This window comes from Bos taurus, chromosome 21 (genome assembly GCF_002263795.3).
Source record: "Bos taurus isolate L1 Dominette 01449 registration number 42190680 breed Hereford chromosome 21, ARS-UCD2.0, whole genome shotgun sequence".
NCBI lineage: Eukaryota > Metazoa > Chordata > Mammalia > Artiodactyla > Bovidae > Bos > Bos taurus.
This window is the reverse complement of record NC_037348.1, coordinates 30,417,704-30,437,115: the sequence shown is the minus strand read 5'-3', so window position 1 is coordinate 30,437,115 and position 19,412 is coordinate 30,417,704. Positions and strand designations below refer to the sequence as shown.

The 19,412-nt window shown below is 43.9% G+C and overlaps 1 protein-coding gene across 1 annotated transcript in view; it reads left to right on the top strand.

Annotated features, from left to right (window-relative positions):
• TBC1D2B (TBC1 domain family member 2B) overlaps positions 1–19,412 on the top strand; it is a 90,246-nt gene that overhangs the window by 24,320 nt on the left and 46,514 nt on the right. Inside the window, exon 3 of the mRNA XM_024982019.2 lies at positions 9,259–9,424. Within this exon, the coding sequence (XP_024837787.1) occupies positions 9,259–9,424 (166 nt within the window). The remainder of the gene's footprint in view (positions 1–9,258; positions 9,425–19,412) is intronic.

Sequence of the window (19,412 nt, the reverse complement as noted above, 5' to 3'; positions counted from 1 at the left end):
CTGCACAATGCAGTCTGGTAAGCGTAGGGGCCTGAGGTAGGCACAGGAGGCTTACCTACACTTGCGTGTTGGAGGGTAGGATGTTGGTGGTGTCTGCGAAGGCTTCCTGGACTAGGAGATGACTGAACTGAGTCCTGAAGTCAGGTAAGAGCCAGCCTGGTGAAGCAGGGAGTGGAAAGGCCTGGAGGCCCTGGAGATCAGGGCCTGATGCACATGTAGAGAGGGTGGGCAGGAGTGACAAAGAGAAAGCTGGATGGATGATCAGGGACTAAACCTGGAGGGGCTTGTAAGAAAAGCAGCAGCACGACCAGTGATTGGGTTGGATGTGAATTTCAGATGATTAACCATGGCTGAGAGGGGGAAGAATGGATTCCTCAGCAAGAGGAGAGGAAGGGAGACCAGTTGGAAGGCTGGTCCAGCCTAGAAATCACAGTAGCGGGTAGCAGCAGAAAAGATGGAAAAAAGTGTGCAGAGTTGGAGATTGTGTAGTGAAAGAATTGGAGGATTAAAGGTGGGATTAGCTTTCTGGGAGCAAGAGGGCAGAGGGTGCTGTCCAGGCCCCAGGCCCAGGCAGTTGGCTGGATGGGATTGGGAGGAATACTCACCATAGCCTTGTCCCCCACCTGTCCCCACCCGCCATAGTTCTCTTATGTGGATCAGGTGGGAAACTGCGTTGTTAAGTGTAAAGATATACATTATATATATACATTGGAATATACATTATATTCCAATCCCAATATACATTAGAATATACATTATATTCCAATCCCAATATACACTGGAATATACATTATATTCCAATCTCAAAGAAGGGCAATGCCAAAGAATGTTCAGACTACCACACAGTTGCACTCATTTCACATGCTAGCAAGGTAATGCTCACAATCCTTCAAGCTCTAGGCTTCAACAGTATATATAAGCTTCCAGATATATAAGCTGGATTTAGAAAAGGCAGAGGAACCAGTGATCAAATTGCCAACATCCGGTGGATCATAGAAAAAGCAAGAGAATTCCAGAAAAAAACATCTGCTTCATTGACTACACTAAAGCCTTTGACTGTGTGGATCACAACAAACTGTGGAAAACTCTTACAAAGATGGGAGTATCAGACCACCTAACCTGCCTCCTGAGAAATGTAGGTCAAGAAGCAGCAGTTAGAACTGGACATGGAACAGTGGACTGGTTCAAAATTGGTAAAGGAGTACATCAAGACTATATATTGTCACCTTACTTATTTAAGTTTTATGCAGAGTACATCATGCAAAATGCTGGGCTGGATTAATCACAAGCTAGAATCAAGATTGCTGGGAGAAATATCAATAACTTCAGATATGCAGATAACACCACCCTAATGCAATGGCACCCCACTCCAGTACTCTTGCCTGGAAAATCCCATGGACGGAGGAGCCTGGTGGGCTGCAGTCCATGGGGTCCCGAAGAGTCGGACACAACTGAGCGACTTCACTTTCACTTTTCACTTTCATGCATTGGAGAAGGAAATGGCAACCCATTCCAGCGTTCTTGCCTGGAGAATCCCAGGGACGGGGGAGCCTGGTGGGCTGCCGTCTGTGGGGTCGCACAGATTCCGACACGACTGAAGCAACAGCAGCAGCAGCAGCAGCAATGGCAGAAAGCAAAGAGGAACTAAAGAGCCTCTTGTTTGAAGGTGAAAGAAGAGAGTGAAAAAGCTGGTTTAAAACTCAACATTCAGAAAACTAAGATCATGGCATCTGGTCCTGTCACTTCATGGCAAATAGATGGGGAAAAAATGGAAACTTTATTTTCTCAGGCTCCAAAATCACTGTGGACAGTGACTACAGCCACGAAATTAGAAGACGCTTGCTCTTTGGAGAAAAGCTATGACAAACCTAAAGCAGACACAGTACTTTGCCTACAAAGGTCCATCTAGTTAAAGCTATGGTTTTTCCAGTAGTCATGTACGGATGTGAAAGTTGGACCATAAAGGAGGCTGAAAGTTTAAAGAAAGTTTAGTCGCTCAGTCGTGTCCGACTCTTTGCGACCCCATGGACTGTAGTCTACCAGGCTCCTCTGTACATGGGATTTTCCAGGCAAGAATACTGGAGTGGGTTGCCATTTCCTTCTCCAGAGGATCTTCCCAACCCAGGGATCGAACCCAGGGGAACCCAGGTCTCCCATGTTGTAGGCAGACGCTTTACCGTCTGAGCCACCAGGGAAGTCAAAGGACGCTGAGCACCAAAGAACTGATGCTTTTGAACTGTGGTACTGGAGAAGACTCTTGAGAGTTCCTTGGACAGCAAGGAGATCAAACTAATCAATCCTAAAGGAAATCAGCCCTGAATATTCATTGAGAGGACTGATGCTGAAGTTTGAAGCTGAAGCTCCAAAACTTTGGCCATTTGATGTGAAGTGTTGACTCATTGGAAAAGATCCTGATGTGGGAAAGACTGAGGGCAGGAGGAGAAGAGGTCAACAGAGGATGAGATGCTTGGATGGCATCATTGACTCAATGGACTTGAGTTTGAGCAAGCTCCAGGAGATAGTGAAGGACAGGGAAGCCTGGCGTGCTGCAGTTAATAGGGTCACAAAGAGTCGGACGTGACTGAGCGACTGAGCAACAGCAACGTACACACATGTGTAAGTACATATATGTGGGCTTCCCTGGTGGCTCAGTGGTAAAGAATCTGATTGCAGTGCGGGAGATGTAAGTTTGATCCCTGGGTCAGGAAGAACCCCTGGAGAAAAAAAATGGCAACCCACTCCAGTATTCTTACTGGGAAATCCCATGGACAGAGGAGCCACGTGGGCTACAGTCCATGGGATCACAAAGAGTCAGACATGACTGAGAAACAAACCAACAACAACAATATCTATATATATGATATTATCATTTTGAATCCCTTAGGGACCCATTCAGCTGCAATTAATGGAAAACCTAGTAGGGACTTACAAGTAGAGATTTGTGTCTCACGATGGCAGTCCCTGGTTGGCAAAGCTCCCCTCCACCAGTGCCATTGAGGGACCCATTCTGTCCTCCTTTGGAAGTGACACCCATATCAAATAGGAGAAAGCTTTCCTGGAAACTCTTATCGCCTTATGCCTCATTAGCTAGAACTGTCCCAGGACCAGCCCTCGCTGGAATGGAGTTTGAGGAGGCAAGTGTTCTAGCTGAGCATGTGGCCACCGTCAAAACCAGGGTCTGTGAGGAAGAGCTGGAACGGGGTTTGGATAGGCAGTTGGCACTGTCACATAATTGCCCACATTAAATTTGTTTTCTAGGGTTCATGTTTCCAGAGGAAGAATCTGTTCATCTGTGTGATTGAAATTTGCAGCCGTATATTAGTCAGACAGATATTATAAAGTGGGATGACTTTGTCACCGTTTTATCGGGTCTGTCCGCCTTTCATCTCCAGCCTGGCCTCTGAAAGTATGCCACGCCTCAGACGCTTCTCTGTATGTCTTCCACGTTTGGATAGATAAAGACCTAGTTTCAACACAAAGGAATAATTTGCAAAGATAAAATCAAGAACCTGCTGACCTGCAGAGCTGTTGGGAAAGAGGTAGCCGGAACCCAATTACCAGATGTACGTGCCGCATGTTCTGTATACTCCATTTCCCATCTAAACGAATAGGCGAACAAGCGAGGGGAAACAGGACTTTGTTTTTTAAGACTTCTTGAGAATTCGGGAGTACAGAAGGCCTTACCATCACAGGAGGCTTCAGTGCCCAAGTGCCTGTTTGAGTTCGGGGGTATTTCTTGCAGAAAGTGGTACGGTGAGGACAGTTTGAGGGATGACCGCACGTTTCCTCCTCTGAAACAGCTGCGAGAGTAACTGCTGTGGTGCTGGCGGCTTGTGTGGGAGCGGGGGAGGGGAAGGGAAGTAGCCGCTGCGTCCAGTCCTCCCCCAGCGTGTGCTGGGCGCTCTGTGTACGTGCTGGGACTGGAGGGAGGGAAACCATAGGGTAGGATGCAGACCCCACATTGGCAAAGCTGCAGGAATTCCACCAACTCATTTAATGTCCCAGTTCCCCAAAGTCATCAAAGAAGCTGTGCTTTTATGTAATCCTGTTTGTAAAATTCTACAGAACGCTATGTGGTGTTGTGATGTGTAAGTCATGGTGATTATCAGCCTCGAGGCTGAGAGGCAGCCTGATCTAGTGCAGAAAGTGCATGGAACTTCGGGCACACACCATTTCCCCGCCTGGGAACAAGATGCTCCCTGAGGTTCCTTCTGGATTGGAGTTTCTGTGATTCCTGACATCAGGCTGTGACAGGGAGGGAGACGACGAGCAGGGTTAGATTCCAGCTGTATCTCTGAGGGAGCCCATGGGAGCCTCCTGAAGAAGATCCGCAGGAGACTGTCCACGGTGGGCTGGACCGTGGTGCCCGTGGAGACGGGCTGAGCCCAGCTTTGGGTGGGGTGGGGTCAGTGAGTGTGGGGGGTGGATGGGGGCGCTGGGCATGACGCAGGAGTGCATGGAGGCGTGAGAAGGCAAGAGAGAGAAGCCCTGGATTGGGGTGTGCTCCCCCCATGTCACTCAGGGGGTCTCTCAGGGGCGAGGTGGCAGGAGGGGGGGAGTCAGGAGGGATGGTGAGCACAGATTCTTAGAGAACGGCAGGGCCCGCTGCCTCCTGTCCTCAGCCTGCAGCAGGCCCTTTCTCCACACCACGACCATCGTCCTTCATTTCTTCCTTCAGCCATTTACCAGTGTTTATCGAGTCTGCTGTGGGGTATGTGGCCATCAGTACATCAGACAGAGGTCCGGTTCTCACAAGATTTACATCCTTGGTGAGGCTGGGGAGAGAGCGGATGGACAAGTCACTAACCAGACACGTGGGCTGGTCCACCCCGGGGCCTCTGAGACCCCAGCTCGCTGCCTCTGCTTCCTTTGGGGGTAGACGCCCACTGTGCCCTCACTTGGAAGGTGCCTGTGCTGCTTCCGACCACTCCTCCACAAGCTGGGTTAGACTCACTTTGATAAAGGGGAAAAAAGCTTTTTCAGGTTAACCCCACTCTGAGTGACCTCCTCCAGCTCCCAGTGGGGACCCACAGGCTCTCTTTTGCAGTAACTTTGACACACATGGGAATGGCCTTTCCCCAGAGCTCTTTCCTCATTTCTTGGATGACGCTGCATCTTGGCTGTCTGTTCTGCCCTCTTCAGGTGGCCGGCGGGGGGCTAGGAGCAGGAGAGGAAGGGAAGACTCACGGAGGTGACCAGATGTGAGCAGGAGCCTCCCCTGTGTGGGGTCCCTGGTGTTAGACTGCGTCCAGTGGGAAAGACTCCTGGAGATCTGGGAGTGGCCACACTGGGACGATAGAGGCTCTGCTGGAATCAGAACCCAGGAATGTAAAATTTGTAGTCCAAAACTTGCTCAGGAGTATCATTTAGGCATTTGAAAATTTTCAAAAATCACAAAGATCTAAACACCAAAACTCTTCAAGCACAGACTCTTCCCCCGCTGCAGCTGCACGGGAAAGCACATGTTTGTGACCCCAGTCCATCTCTTGGGGCTGCCAGGAAATACTGTCCTGTCCTAGTTTCTGTCCTCCTTGAAGTGGTCCCCTGAATGCTAATGTTGGTACGTGTATTGAGGAGAAGCTAGCAGCTCCGCTTTTAATTAAGGAAACCTCCACGTGGTCTTTTAAAAACCCCAAACCAGACAAAACAATAATAGCTGAAACTGGGAAATGGCTTCTTTTTCACGTCAGATAATGACTTTTAGAAATGGTCTGTTTTGCCAACATCCTCCCTGGCTCCAGTCCTGTTTCTGCACCCCACCCCCAGGGCCCGAGTTCCTCAGGAAGCATTTCCAGCGTGAGCCCAGGGCTGCTGCAAGGGCTGGGTGTCCTGGTCATGGGCACTGGGCTGTGCTAGCGCCCTTGACAGCCTCACCCGCAGAAGGGCCGTGCGTCACCTTGCTGCCGACCCACACAGGAAGAAGGGGCTGGACTCGGCTCGAGCAGAAACAGGTGCAGTGTGCTGTGCTTATTTCCTGGCTTGGCTTAGAGCTGTGATGCTTCGCCTGCGAGGGGTCTGTGAAAGACCAGCCTCTGGAAAGCCTGGGTGTTGACTTTACCTTTGTCTAAAGAAGAGGTGTGCCCGTGTGCCCACTGACTGACACATGCTCACAGATGTCGGGTGTCCGCCTCTGCCCGGTACAGTCACTGCACTGCCATGCAGCTGTTGCTGCAGAGACTCTGGTCTTCCATGTCCTGACAGATGAAGTAGGTGGAGGAGACTGGACCCCATTAGTGGTGTTTGAACTTGGATTTTTTTCGTTTGTTTTTTGGAACTCTTTTTTTCTTTCCCCAAATGTAATCTCAAGGGGAACTCCAGGATATAAAAGAGTGAAAAGAGGAACCACTGTGGTTGAAGCTGAGGGCAGGACCCCTTCCTTCTGTCCTGTGGAAAATCCAGAGGAAGGTCTGGATACCAGGGACTCCATGCCTTCGGTGGTGACTTGGAGCTTAACATTTTATTATTTTATGTCTTTCTCCTAGATGTGTTCTCCTTTAGGGCAAGAACTCTGTCTGATCGTTTGTTGTCCCCTGAGCACCTCATGCTTCATACACAGTCGTCATTTGAATCAGGAATCAGGTGGTTTGTAATTTCTGGCCTTCTTGACTTAATCTTGTAGTCCATTGCCAAGCCCATAGTTATTCTGTCTCCCAACACAAATTCTTGCTCTTCCTACTTAGAACCCTACTATGAGCCAGGTGTTGACTCTCCTGGCCAGGCCCCAGTTCCCCTGAGGGATACACAGCAGTCACTTCGTGTCACACCCAGCCTACTTTTCCCAGTGTGTTTCCGGAGCCCTTCCCACACTGACTACGGTCAAGTGAGTGACCTGCCAGCAAAGTGCGAGCCCGCCGATAGGTGTTCTCACTTGGAGCGTCAGTTTGCAAGGACTCCTGACTCCAGTGTTTCCTGTGCTCTGCCATCTCTGTCTTCCTGTGCTCAGTGACCTTCACAGGGACTTGTCCTGAGTGAGCTCAGGTTGTGTGCTCATCTGATTAGAAAGTAAATGTTTTCTTGGATATCTGTCCAGCATTCCATTCTGATTGTTTCCACAGAAAGTGATGATTGACATTACCAATCTAGGGATGTTTTATTCCAGGGAAGTATGGATCAAATTGATGATCATGAAACAGTGTTAAATTCTGGTTCAGTTCAGTTCAGTTCAGTCACTCCGTCGTGTCTGACTCTTTGCGACCCCGTGAATCGCAGCACGCCAGGCCTCCCTGTCCATCACCATCTCCTGGAGTTCACTGAGACTCACATCCATCGAGTCAGTGATGCCATCCAGCCATCTCATCCTCTGTCGTCCCCTTCTCCTCCTGCCCCCAATCCTTCCCAGCATCAGAGTCTTTTCCAATGAGTCAACTCTTCGCATGAGGTGGCCAAAGTACTGGAGTTTCAGCTTTAGCATCATTCCTTCCAAAGAAATCCCAGGGCTGATCTCCTTCAGAATGGACTGGTTGGATCTCCTTGCAGTCCAAGGGACTCTCAAGAGTCTTCTCCAACACCACAGTTCAAAAGCATCAATTCTTTGGCGCTCAGCCTTCTTCACAGTCCAACTCTCACATCCATACATGACCACAGGAAAAACCATAGCCTTGACTAGACGAACCTTTGTTGGCAAGGTAATGTCTCTGCTTTTCAATATGCTATCTAGGTTGGTCATAACTTTTCTTCCAAGGAGTGAGCTGGAAGAAATTAATTACAAATTAATTTCATGGCTGCAGTCACCATCCACAGTGATTTTGGAACTCAAAAAAATAAAGTCTGACACTGTTTCCACTGTTTCCCATCTATTTCCCATGAAGTGATGGGACCAGATGCCATGATCTTTGTTTTCTGAATGTTGAGCTTTAAGCCAACTTTTTCACTCTTCTCTTTCACTTTCATCAAGAGGCTTTTGAGTTCCTCTTCACTTTCTGCCATAAGGGTGGTGTCATCTGCATATCTGAGGTTATTGATATTTCTCCCAGCAATCTTGATTCCAGCTTGTGCTTCTTCCAGTCCAGCGTTTCTCATGATGTACTCTGTTTACAAACATGTATATTCTCAGAGAGATTATACAGTTGGGAAGAATACAAAATATTTATTATTGGATACATTTTACCAGAACTTTAGAAAAGTAAGTTTTTATTATGGGAAATTTTAAGCATATGCAGAGAGAATAACATAATATTACCCACATGTTTATTAGGTAGTTTGAACGATTAGTATTTCATGGCTCATTTTGTTTCATTGATATACTTACCCAGTTAATTTTATTATTTGGAAGCAAATAACATGTTGTTTGGGGTGGATATCATTTATTTGTTAAATAACAAAATATTGTTATCTTGAAGCAAATTCTGGACAGCATATCATTGCAACCTCAAATATTTCAAATGTTTACATTTTTAAGATATAGTTTCGGATTTGATCAGGCTTTAGCATCAATGCATTTGCCTGTGAATTTACTGAACTGCTGGCCTTTGTGTACAAACTTATTTTTTCAGTGTCACTATTTGCAATTAGCAAGTATGTATATATTCTATTCCCCTCTTACAGAAAAGGGCATTAGTGTAATCTGGTCTGCAGTTTTTTTTTTAACATAACAGTTTATCCTGGAAATTGTTCCTTATTGGTATAGGTAAGTGGACCATGATCACAGCTTTATACTGGGTTTACTGATCTACAAGACAGCAGAGATGAGCTCTAGCTATTTTCCCTGTGCTTTTGCTGTTAACACTTGGTGGTTTGAAGTATGTACAACCTTCCTCTGAGGAACGTGGATCAGCTTTAGATGAAAATGTTTACAGAACACCCTAGTCATCTACAGATTGTATTTGTATGTAGTACACATTAAAAATATTCTGTAATATTGGATTTCCCTGGTGGTACAGTGTATAAGAATCCACCTGCCAGTGCAGGAGGCACAGGTTCAATCCTTGGTCTGGGAAGATCCCACGAGCCTTGTAGCAACTAAGCCTGTGCACCACACTCCTGAAGCCCGAACGCCCGAGAGCTTGTGCTCTGCAACCAGAGAAGCCACCGCAGTGAGAAGCCCATGCACAGAAACGAAGAGTGGCCTCCACTCACCCCAACTAGAGAAAGGCTGCGTGCAGCAACGAAGACCCAGCGCAACCAAAAACAAACACTTAAAAATACTGTAATATATATTATGTAAAATTTTGTATAGTTTATCAAGATAGTGTATTATGTAGGATATCAAGTTCCCTGTGGAATCGTTGAATAACTGACCCTTGTTTGCCTTTCTTTCAGATTTAATTAACCTGCACTCAAATGCTTCTGCAGAAAAAGCCAGAAATGTCCTAGCTGTGGAAGCTGCCCCTGGAGAGCTGGTAGGAGAGCAAGCTGCAAATCAGCCCGCCCCAGGGCCTCCGAATTCTATTAACTTCTCTTTTAAACAGTGGGGGACGGAGCTCAGGTGAGTCTTTGGAAAGCATTATGTGAAACTGAAAATGGATTATTTCTGATAATGTATAATTTTATATGTGAGATTATAAAATCACCTGGCATTTGTGAAGGTATTGGTCACAAGGTACTTTCACATACTTTTAGCTTGTATGGGACTCCTGTTAAGTGCCTGATGCTTTCACACTCAGGGTTTAATTGTTTGAGTATTACCATACTCGGTGATTGACATATGGTCATATGGTTGACATTTTATGGAGACAACAATTGGCTCAGGAGGAGTCCTTGCCTATGGTCACAAGGCTCCCAGGCTGCAGAGTTGAATGAGCATCACCACAGTCAGTTTCAGAATAATTTTCACCATGCCAAAAGGAAACCCCAGGACCCATTAGCAATCCCTTCCTGTTTCCCCCAAACACCTTCTTCCTATCCTGCCCTTATCTACTTTTTTGTCTCAGTGGATTTGCTGATGCTGCATATTTCCTAGGAGTGACATCCTACGGTACCTCATCTTGCTTCTTTCACTGAGCGTAATGTTTTTAAGGTTTTCATCCAAGTTGTAGCGTGTGTCAGGACTTCATCAATATTTCATTTCTCTTTATTGTGGAATAATACTCTGTTATGTGGGTATACCACATTTTGTTTATTTGTCCTTCAGTTAATGGGCGTTTGGATTCTTTCCACTTTTGGGCTACTGTGAATATAGTTGCTGTAAACATCTGTGTGCAGGTTTTATGAAGACATAATTTTTCAGCTTCTTTGAGTAAATATCAAGGAACATGTTGGATCCTATGGTCAGAGCATGTTGAGTTTTGTGAGACTGCCAGGCGGTCTTCTGAAACGTACCACTTTGCCTTCGTTTCTACCAACAATAAATGAGAGTTCCTGTTGCTCCACATCCTTGCCAGCGTTTCATGTCGTCAGCGTTCCGGGTTCTGGCTGTTTCAGTAGTTGTTTAGTGGTAGCTTGTTGGTTTAATTGTCATTTCCTTGATGACATATGAGGTGGACCATTTTTCATATGCGTATTTGCCGCTTGTTTATCTTCTTTGGTGGAGTGTCTGTTAAGGTCTTTGGCCATTTTTAAGATTGGGTTGTTTGTTTTCTTATTGTTGCATTTTAAGGACTCTGTGTATTTTGAATAGCAGTCCTTTGTCAGATTTGTCTTTTGTAAATATATTTTCCCAGCCTGTGACTATCATCTAATTCTCTCAATATTGTCTTTCACAGAGCAGAAGTTTTTAATTTTAATCAAGTCCAGCTTATCAATTATTTCTTTCAAGATCATGTCTTTGTTATTGTATCTAAAAAGGTTTCACCATACCCAAGGTTCTGTAGGTTTCCTTCCATGTTAATGTTAACTTGTAGTTCTGTAGTTTTGAGTTTAACATTTACATCTGTGATCCATTTTGAGTCAATTTTTGTGAAGCATATATGGTCTCTGTGTCTGGTTCTTTCTTTTGCATGTGAGAGTCTAGTTGCTCCAGCACTGTTTGTTGAAGAGGTAGTCTTTGCTCCGTTGCATTGTCTTTGCTTCTTTGCCAGTGATCAGTTGATTGTATTTATGCGGTTCTATTTCTGGATTCTCTCTTATGTTCTATTAATGTATTTGTCTTTTCTTTTGCCAGTACCACACTGTCTTGATTACCATAGCTTTATCAGTTCAGTTCAGTTTGGTCGCTCAGTCGTGTCCGACTCTTTGCGACCCCATGAAGCGCAGCATGCCAGGCCTCCCTGTCCATAACCAACTCCCGGAGTTCACTGAGACTCACGTCCATCGAGTCAGTGATGCCATCCAGCCGTCTCATCCTCTGTCGTCCCCTTCTCCTCCTGCCCCCAATCCCTCCTAGCATCAGAGTCTTTTCCAATGAGTCAACTCTTCGCATGAGGTGGCCAAAGTACTGGAGTTTCAGCTTCAGCATCATTCCCCCCAAAGAAATCCCAGGGCTGATCTCCTTCAGAATGGACTGGTTGGATCTCCTTGCAGTCCAAGGGACTCTCAAGAGTCTTCTCCAGCACCACAGTTCAAAAGCATCAATTCTTCAGCTTTATAGTAGGTCTCAAAGTAGAATAGTGTCAGTCTTCCAGCTTTATTCTCCTTCAGTTATTGCGTTGGATAGTCTAAGTCTTTTCCCTCTCCATATAAACGTTAGAATCATTTTGTCGATAATCACAAAATAACTTGCCAGGATTTTGACTGGGATTGCATTGCTTCCCAGGTGGTGCTAGTGGTAAAGAACCCACCTGCCAGTGCAGGAGATGGAAGAAGCGTGGGTTCAACACGCTGGGTGAGAAGATCCCCTCTAAGAGGGCACTGGGACCCACTCCAGTATTCTTGCCTGGAGAATCCCAAGGACAGAGGAGCCTGGTGGGCTATGACCCATAGGGTCCCAAAGAGTCAGACACAACTGAAGTGACTTGGCATGCATGCACACATTGAATCTGTAGATAAAATTGGGAAGAACTGACAATACTGAGGCTTTCTCACCATGAGTGTGGAATATTTCTCCATTTATTTTGTTCTTCTTTGATTTCATTCATCAGAGTTTTGTAGTTTTCCTTATATATAGATCTTATATGTACATTTTGTTAGATTTATATACCTAAGTATTTTACTTTCTTGGTGCTAATGTAAATGATACTGTATTGTTAATTTCAAATTTCATTTGTTCATTGTTGGTATGTAGGAAAACAATTGAATTTTATATGTTAATCTCATATTGTGCAACCTTGATATAATCACTTACTAGTCCCAAGAATGTTTTGGTTAATCTTTTCAGATTTTCTACATAGATGGTTGTGTCATCTGTGAACAGTTTTATGTCTTCCTTACCAATGTCTTTACTTCCTTACCAGTACTTTCTTTTGTTTGCCTTATTGCATTAGCAAGATATGCAGTACAGAGCTGAAAAGGAGTGGTGGGAGGAGGCATCTTTGCCTGGTACATGGTCTTAGTGGGGGCTTCCCCAGTGGCTCAAGTGGTAAAGAATCTGCCTGTAATGCAAGTAACACAGGAGACCCAGGTTCAATACCCGGGTCGGAAAGATACCCTGGAGGAGGAAATGGCAACCCACTCCAGTAATCCTGCATGGAGAATCCCATGGACAGAGGAGCCTGGTGGGCTACAGTCCATGGGGTCGCAAAGAGTTGGACACAACTTGGCACATGCTCACTCAGCCTTAGCCGGGTCTTAGTGAAAATGCTTCAGGTTTCTGGCCATTAAATAGGATGTTAATTTTAGAATTTTTTGTAGATGGTCTTTATCAAGTTGAGAAAGTTCCCTCTATTCCTAGATTATTGAGAGTTTTTATCATGAATGGGTGTTGGATTTTGTCGGACGCATTTTCTGTGTGAATTGATATGATTATGTGGTTTTCCTTTTCTAGTCTGTGATATGATGAATTATGTTAATTGATTTTGAATGTTGAATGAGTCTTGCTTACCTGGGATAAATCTTAGTTCGTTGTGAAGTATAGTTCTTTTTATACATTGTTGAATTTGATATGCTAATATTTTGTTGAGGATTTTTATATCTGTGTTCATGAGAGACATTGGTCTGTAGTTTCTTTTCTTATACTGTCTTTGGTAGGGGAATACTGGCCTCATAGAATGAGTTAGGAAGTATTCTTTCTGCTTCTATCCTCTCAAAGAGACTGTGGATAATTAATATAATTTCTTTCTTAAATGTTTAGTAGAATTTACCAGTGAACCCATTTGCACCTGTGCTTTCTGTTTTGGAAGATTATTTATTCCATTTAAAGAGCATGTATATCCTATTCAGATCATTTGTTTCTTCTCGTGTGAGTTTTGGCAGATTGTGCCTCTCAAGGAATTGGTCCATTTCATCTAAGTTATCAAATTTATGGAAATTGAGTTTTTTTTATTGTATTTCTTGCTTATTCTTATAGTTTCCAAAGAATCCGTGGTTATTTTCCCTCTTTAATCTCTGGTATTTGTAATTAGCATCATCTCTTTTTTCCTTAGCCCAGCTAGAGACTTACCACACCAGTTGATCTCTTCAAAGAACCAGCTTTGTTTTCATTTTTTTCTGTATTGATTTCCTGTTTTCAATTGTATTGATTTCTGCTCTAATTCTTATTATTTATTTTCTTCTGCTTACTTTGGATTTAATTTTCTCTTCTTTTTCTAGTGTCCTAAGGTAGAAACTTAGATTACTGATTTTAGATCTTTCATCTTTTCTATTATATACATCCAGTGCTATAAATTTCCCTCTAAGCACTGGTTTTGCTGCATTGTGCAAATTTTGATAATTTATGTGTTCATTTGTTAAAAATATTTTAAAACTTGTATTGAGATGTCTTCTTTGACTCACATGTCAATTGAATATGTGTTGTTTAATCTCCACATACTTGATTTTCTTGTTGTTGATACCTTTCTGTTACTGATTTCTGGTTTAATTCTACTTTGGTTTAAAAGCAGACATTGTATGATTTCTGTTCTTTAAATTTGTTAATGTGTATTTTATGGCCCAGAATGTAATCTCTCCTGATGAGTGTTCCATATGAGGAAAATGTATTTTCTGCTCTTGCTGGATGAAGTGATTTGTAGATGTCATTTATACAAGTTGATGAATGGTGTTGTTGAGTTCACCTGTGTCCTTACTGATTTTTGCCTGGTGGATTTGTCTGTCAGATAGAGGGGTACTTAAGACTCCGTCTGTGTTGGTGGATTCATTTATTTCTCCTTTCAGGGCTATCAGTTTTTGCCTCACATACTTTAAATGCTCTGTTGTTAGGTGCATACACATTAAGAATTTTATGTCTTCTTGAATAATTGACCCCTTTATCATCATGTCCTGGCCTTCTTTATCCCTGATAACTTCCCTTACTTTGAAGTCCACTCTCTCTGAATTTAATATAGCTCTCCCACTTTCTTTTGGTTAATGTTAGCGCAATATATTTTTCTCTATTTACTTTAATCTATTTGCATCTTTATTTTAAGGCGGATTTCTTGCAGATAACATATAGTTGTGAGCTGATTTTTGATCATTTCTGGCAATTTGAGTCTTTTAATTGATACATTTACACCATTGACATTCAAAGTGATTATTGATTTAGTTGGATTAATGTATACTGCATTCATTAGGGTGTTTTCTGTTAACATTTGTTATCCTTGTTCTTTGTTGCTATTTTTGTCTTCCACTTCCTTACTGCCTTTTGTAGTTTAATTGAACATTTTTTATGGTTCCATTTTCTTTCCTTTCTTGGCACATCAGTTATACTTCTTTCTGTTTTTTTTTTTTTACCTTTTTAGTGGTTACCCTAGGGTTTCCAATATATGTTTACAATGAATTCAAGTCCACTTTGAAATAACACTATTCCACTTTACAGGTTGTGTGAGTATGTTATAACAACAAAATAATCCTAATTATCCACTCTAGTTCCTTATATTATTGCTATTATTCATTTCACTTATATATGAAGCATAAATAGCACATATATACAAAAATATATACATAAGCATCCACAATATATGCATAATAAGTTTATACATATGTAAAACATATATAAGCATAACATATACATGGCAAAAAATGGGGAAACAATGGAAACAGCGAGACTGTTTTCTTGGGCTCCAAAATCACTGTAGATGGTGACTTCCGCCATGAAATTAAAAGTGCTTGCTCCTTGGAAGAAAAGCTGTGAGCAACCTAGACAGCATGTTAAAAAGCAGAGACATTACTTTGCCAACAAAGGTCCCTCTAGTTAAAGCTATGGTTTTTCCAGTAGTCATGTACAGATGTGAGAGTTGGACTATAAAGAAATCTGAGCGCCAAAGAATTGATGTTTTTGAACTGTGGTGTTGGAGGAGATGCTTGAGAGTCCCTTGGACTGCAAGGAGATCCAACCAGTCCATTCTAAAGGAAGTCAGTCCTGAATGCTCATTGGAAGGACTGATGCTGAAGCTGAAACTCCAATACTTTGGCCACCTGATGTGAAGAACTGACTCATTTGAAAAGACCCTGATGCTGGGAAACATTGAAGGTGGGAGGAGAAGGGGACAACAGAGGATGAGATGGTTGGATGGCATCACCAACTCGATGGACATGAGTGTGAGGAAGCTCTGGGAGGTGATGATGGACAGAGAAGCCTGGCATGCTGCAGTCAATGGGGTTTCAAAGAGTCGGACATGACTGAGCAACTGAACTGAACATACACATAACAGATACACATAAGTGTACATTCCTAGTATTATTATTTTGAATAGACTGTTATCTATTAGATCAATTAGAATAAGGAAAATAGGAAAATGTTTTTATTTTATTTATTCCTTCTTCAGTACTCTTCCTTTATGTTGAATCTGAGTTTCTCACCTATATTATTTTTCTTCTTTCTAAAGAACTTAGTGTTTCTTGCAAGCCAAATCTACTAGCAATAGATTCCCTCAAAAATTTTTTTTTTGCCTGAGAAAGTCTTTACTTTTTAAAAAATTCTTCTTCACTTTTGAAGGATAATTTCACACTTTACAGAGTTCTCGATTGGTGGGATAATTTTTTTTCTCCCGACACTTTAAATATTTCAGTCTGTTTTTATTTGCAGAGTTTCTGAGGAGAGGTCACATGTAATTGTCTTTGTTCTTCTATAGGTGAGGAAGTTCTTTTCCTTTGCTTCTTCCAGAGTTTTTTATCTTTGATTTTCTGTAATTTGAAAATGGTGTGCCATGCCATGGGCTTTTTGGCATTTATCGTGCCAAGTACTTCTTTTTCCCCTCTCTTTCTTCTGCTTCTGGATGCCCATTGTGTGTGTGTTATACCCTTTGTGGTTGCCCCATGGGTGCTCTCTTCCTTTTTCTTTTTTTTCCCAGCCTTTGTTCTCTTTGCCTTTTAGTTTTGGGGGATTCTATCGGGATATCTGTATACTCAGTTTAACTGTGTCCGGTTTATTCATAAGCCCATCAAAGACATTCTTCGTTTTTTTGCAGTGTTTTTGCCTCTAGAATTTATTTTTTGTCCTTTTTTTAGAATCTCCATCTTGGCTTACGCTGTCTGTTCTTTTTCATTGGTTTTGAGTCTTGGCTGTGGTGGGTCTTCGTTGCTGTGTGCGGGCTTTATGTAGTTGTGGTGAGTGGGTGCTGTTTGTTGTGGTCCTCGGGCTCCTCATTTCAGTGGCTTCTCTTGTTGCAGAGCATAGGCTGTAGGGTGAGCAGGCTTCAGTAGCCGTGGCACTCGGGCATAGTACTGTGGCTTCCATGCTCAGTAGTTGTGGGGCATGGGCTTAGTTGCCCCGTGGCATGTGGGAATCTTCCCAGATCAGGGATCACACTGGTGTCCCTGCGTGGCAAGTCAGATTCTTATCCACTGGACCACTAGGGAAGCCCTGGCTGGCTGTTCTTGCATGCTGTCTTATCCATCAGAGCCCTGAGCATATTAATTATAGTTGTAAATCCCCAGTCTGATACTCCAGCGTCCCAGCTATGTCTGGTTCTGATGCTTGTTTATCTCTTCAAACTGTGGAGTTTTTTTGCCTTTCGATATGCTTTGCAGTTTTGCCTTGTAGCTGAACATAGTGTTCTGGGTTGAAGGAACTGCTGTAAATAGGCGTTTAGTAATATGGTGATGAGGTGTGGGAGGTGAGGAAGTGTTGTATAGTCCTGTGATTAGGGCTCAGGCTCTTAGTGAGCCTGTGCCTCTGCAGTGTGAACTTCACAAGCGTTTCTCAGTATTTTTATTCCCCCTTAGATGGGGCAGGATGGCTAGAATGGGCTAGAGTTGGGTATTTCCCTTCCCACAGGTCATTTGGGCTCCAGTAATACCCAGGTTAGGCTCTGGTTAATAGTTTTCCTGGAAGGCAGGCCTTGTTAAGAGCAGAGAGCTCTGGAATATTTAAAAATTATTCCTTTTCCCCTCTCCCTGCCAGAAATCAGAGGGGATTTTTCTCTGCTATTCACTGTGGGAACGTTGTTTAGCCCTGGAGGTAAGTCTCACAATACCGTGAGCTCCCTTGTGACTGGGTCCCCTGGAGTTTTTAACTCACAGAGGTGTCTGTACTGAGCCTCCAGCAAGCCAGCAGTTACAGTGAGTTTTCCTCCCCTGGCACTGGTTCCCTAGTTGAGTTTCTGCTCCAGTAAGCTGTGACTCCCTGTATCGGCCTGTCTCTCCAGTATTGGGGGTAGCGGCATGCCCTGTGTCCGCCCCTCACTTATGGATCCAAGAAGTGGCTTGTTCCTTCAGTCACTGTTTCCCCAAGTTCTCACTCCTTGAACTGCTATTTTCTGGCCATTCTGTGCTTTGCTCTTCACCCAGGACCATCACTCAGGGTGTGTCCTTCTGCCTGGTGTGCCCCATCTCCTCTGATTCAGTCCCTCGCCAGCCAGCACTGAGGGGAAGGTGGGAGGGAGGAGGCAAGGCGGGGCTCTCTGCCTGGATGCCTGCAGCTAGAGCAGCACTGCTCTCACTGACCTCAACCTGTTGGACCAAAGAAAGGGTTCTACTTTCCTAAAAAGGTTAGAAAGTCGCCAAGAGATGACCCCTTTATTTTACATGTTAAAAAGTTGGCACTTAAGAGAGGTAAAGAAACCTCAGAAAAGTGTCTCAGGGGCTCTGAGGAGCTCGGTTCTTTACGTCTCAGGACAGAAAGAATTCATTGAGAGGCAAAGTGATAGAGAAGAAGTGATTTATTGGAACAGGATGCTCATGAGATTTACACGCAGGCAGGCAAGAGGGTGCCACCCCAAGAACTTAGTGGGCTGCAGTTGTATAATCAGAGAAAAAGAGGGGAGGGGAATAAGACCACCTTCTTCCTCATTCTTTGAGTCTTTAACTCTCCCAACATGTTGGGTGGGGGAGTTTTTGGCCCTGGATGGCCCATCCAGGACTGTCATGGTGCTATGGAAAAATGATTTCAAATCTCAGTTTAATGAGGGTCTTTCACTTTGAAATGTCACCTTACCCAAATTATTGTTTTTTATGTGTGCAGAGAGCATGTTTAGGGGTCATTAGCTTACTGACAACCCACTCCAGTGTTCTTGCCTGGAGAATCCCAGGGACGGGGGGAACCTGGTGGGCTGCCGTCTAAGGGGTCTCACAGAGTCGGACACGACTGAAGCGACTTAGCAGCAGCAGCAGCAGCAGCAGCTTACTGACATCACTGGGTAGGATGTGGGTCTCATTCCACCATTGACATATTGTTTGCGGTGTGTCTTACGCTTCTGTTCCATGGTTTTGTTGCTAGGCAGACCTGTTTTCTTGAGTGATCATTAACTTACAGGAATCTCCCATACTTTTTTCTTTAATTACTGTCCCTTATTGGAATTAACTATTCAATCACCTACTGTTTCCCTTTTCTCTGTCCCTGTCAGTAAGGTGACTTGCTCAAGACACATAGCAAGTGTGTGGAAGATCTGAAAGGCACCGTGGTGCCTTGATTGGAGCCCAGTGTTCCTTCCACCTCTTGTTGTAAGAACATAGTTAGGAAATGATTGATGTGCCAGATTTTCATGCCTGACTAGTTCCATCTGCCCTCAAGGTTAGATAATGGAATGGGGAGACAGACTCGTAACACTGGGGGCTTTCTGATTACGGAGTGTGTTTCCCCTAAGCAAGTGAGCACGTGTCACCTTTGCCTTAACAACGACAGTTCACATTCAGGGTTGAAGGTCACACTAGGAGTTATCTTCCATCAACTGTGCCTTCCCACCATAGCCCAGTGATTAAGAACCAGGCAGCCAAGTTCAGTTCCCAGCTCTATGACTTGAAGCTGCATAACTTGGGCAGATTACTTAACGTTCATTTGTAAGATGGGGGTAATAATCACACTTACTCTGGGAGATCAGCATGATAGTGGTGGTAATTTAATGCATATAGGCTACTTTGAGCAGCACCTGACCCTCACTAAGTACTGGATGAGGGTTAGTTGCTGCCTTTGTTGGGGGGACACAGCCCATGGCAAAGCCATTCTCCATGGTGGTCCAGGGGGCCACTTTCTGTAAAAACCCTGATGTTTGTTGATTGGCATATGGATCTTAGGTGTTTATGGTTTTTGT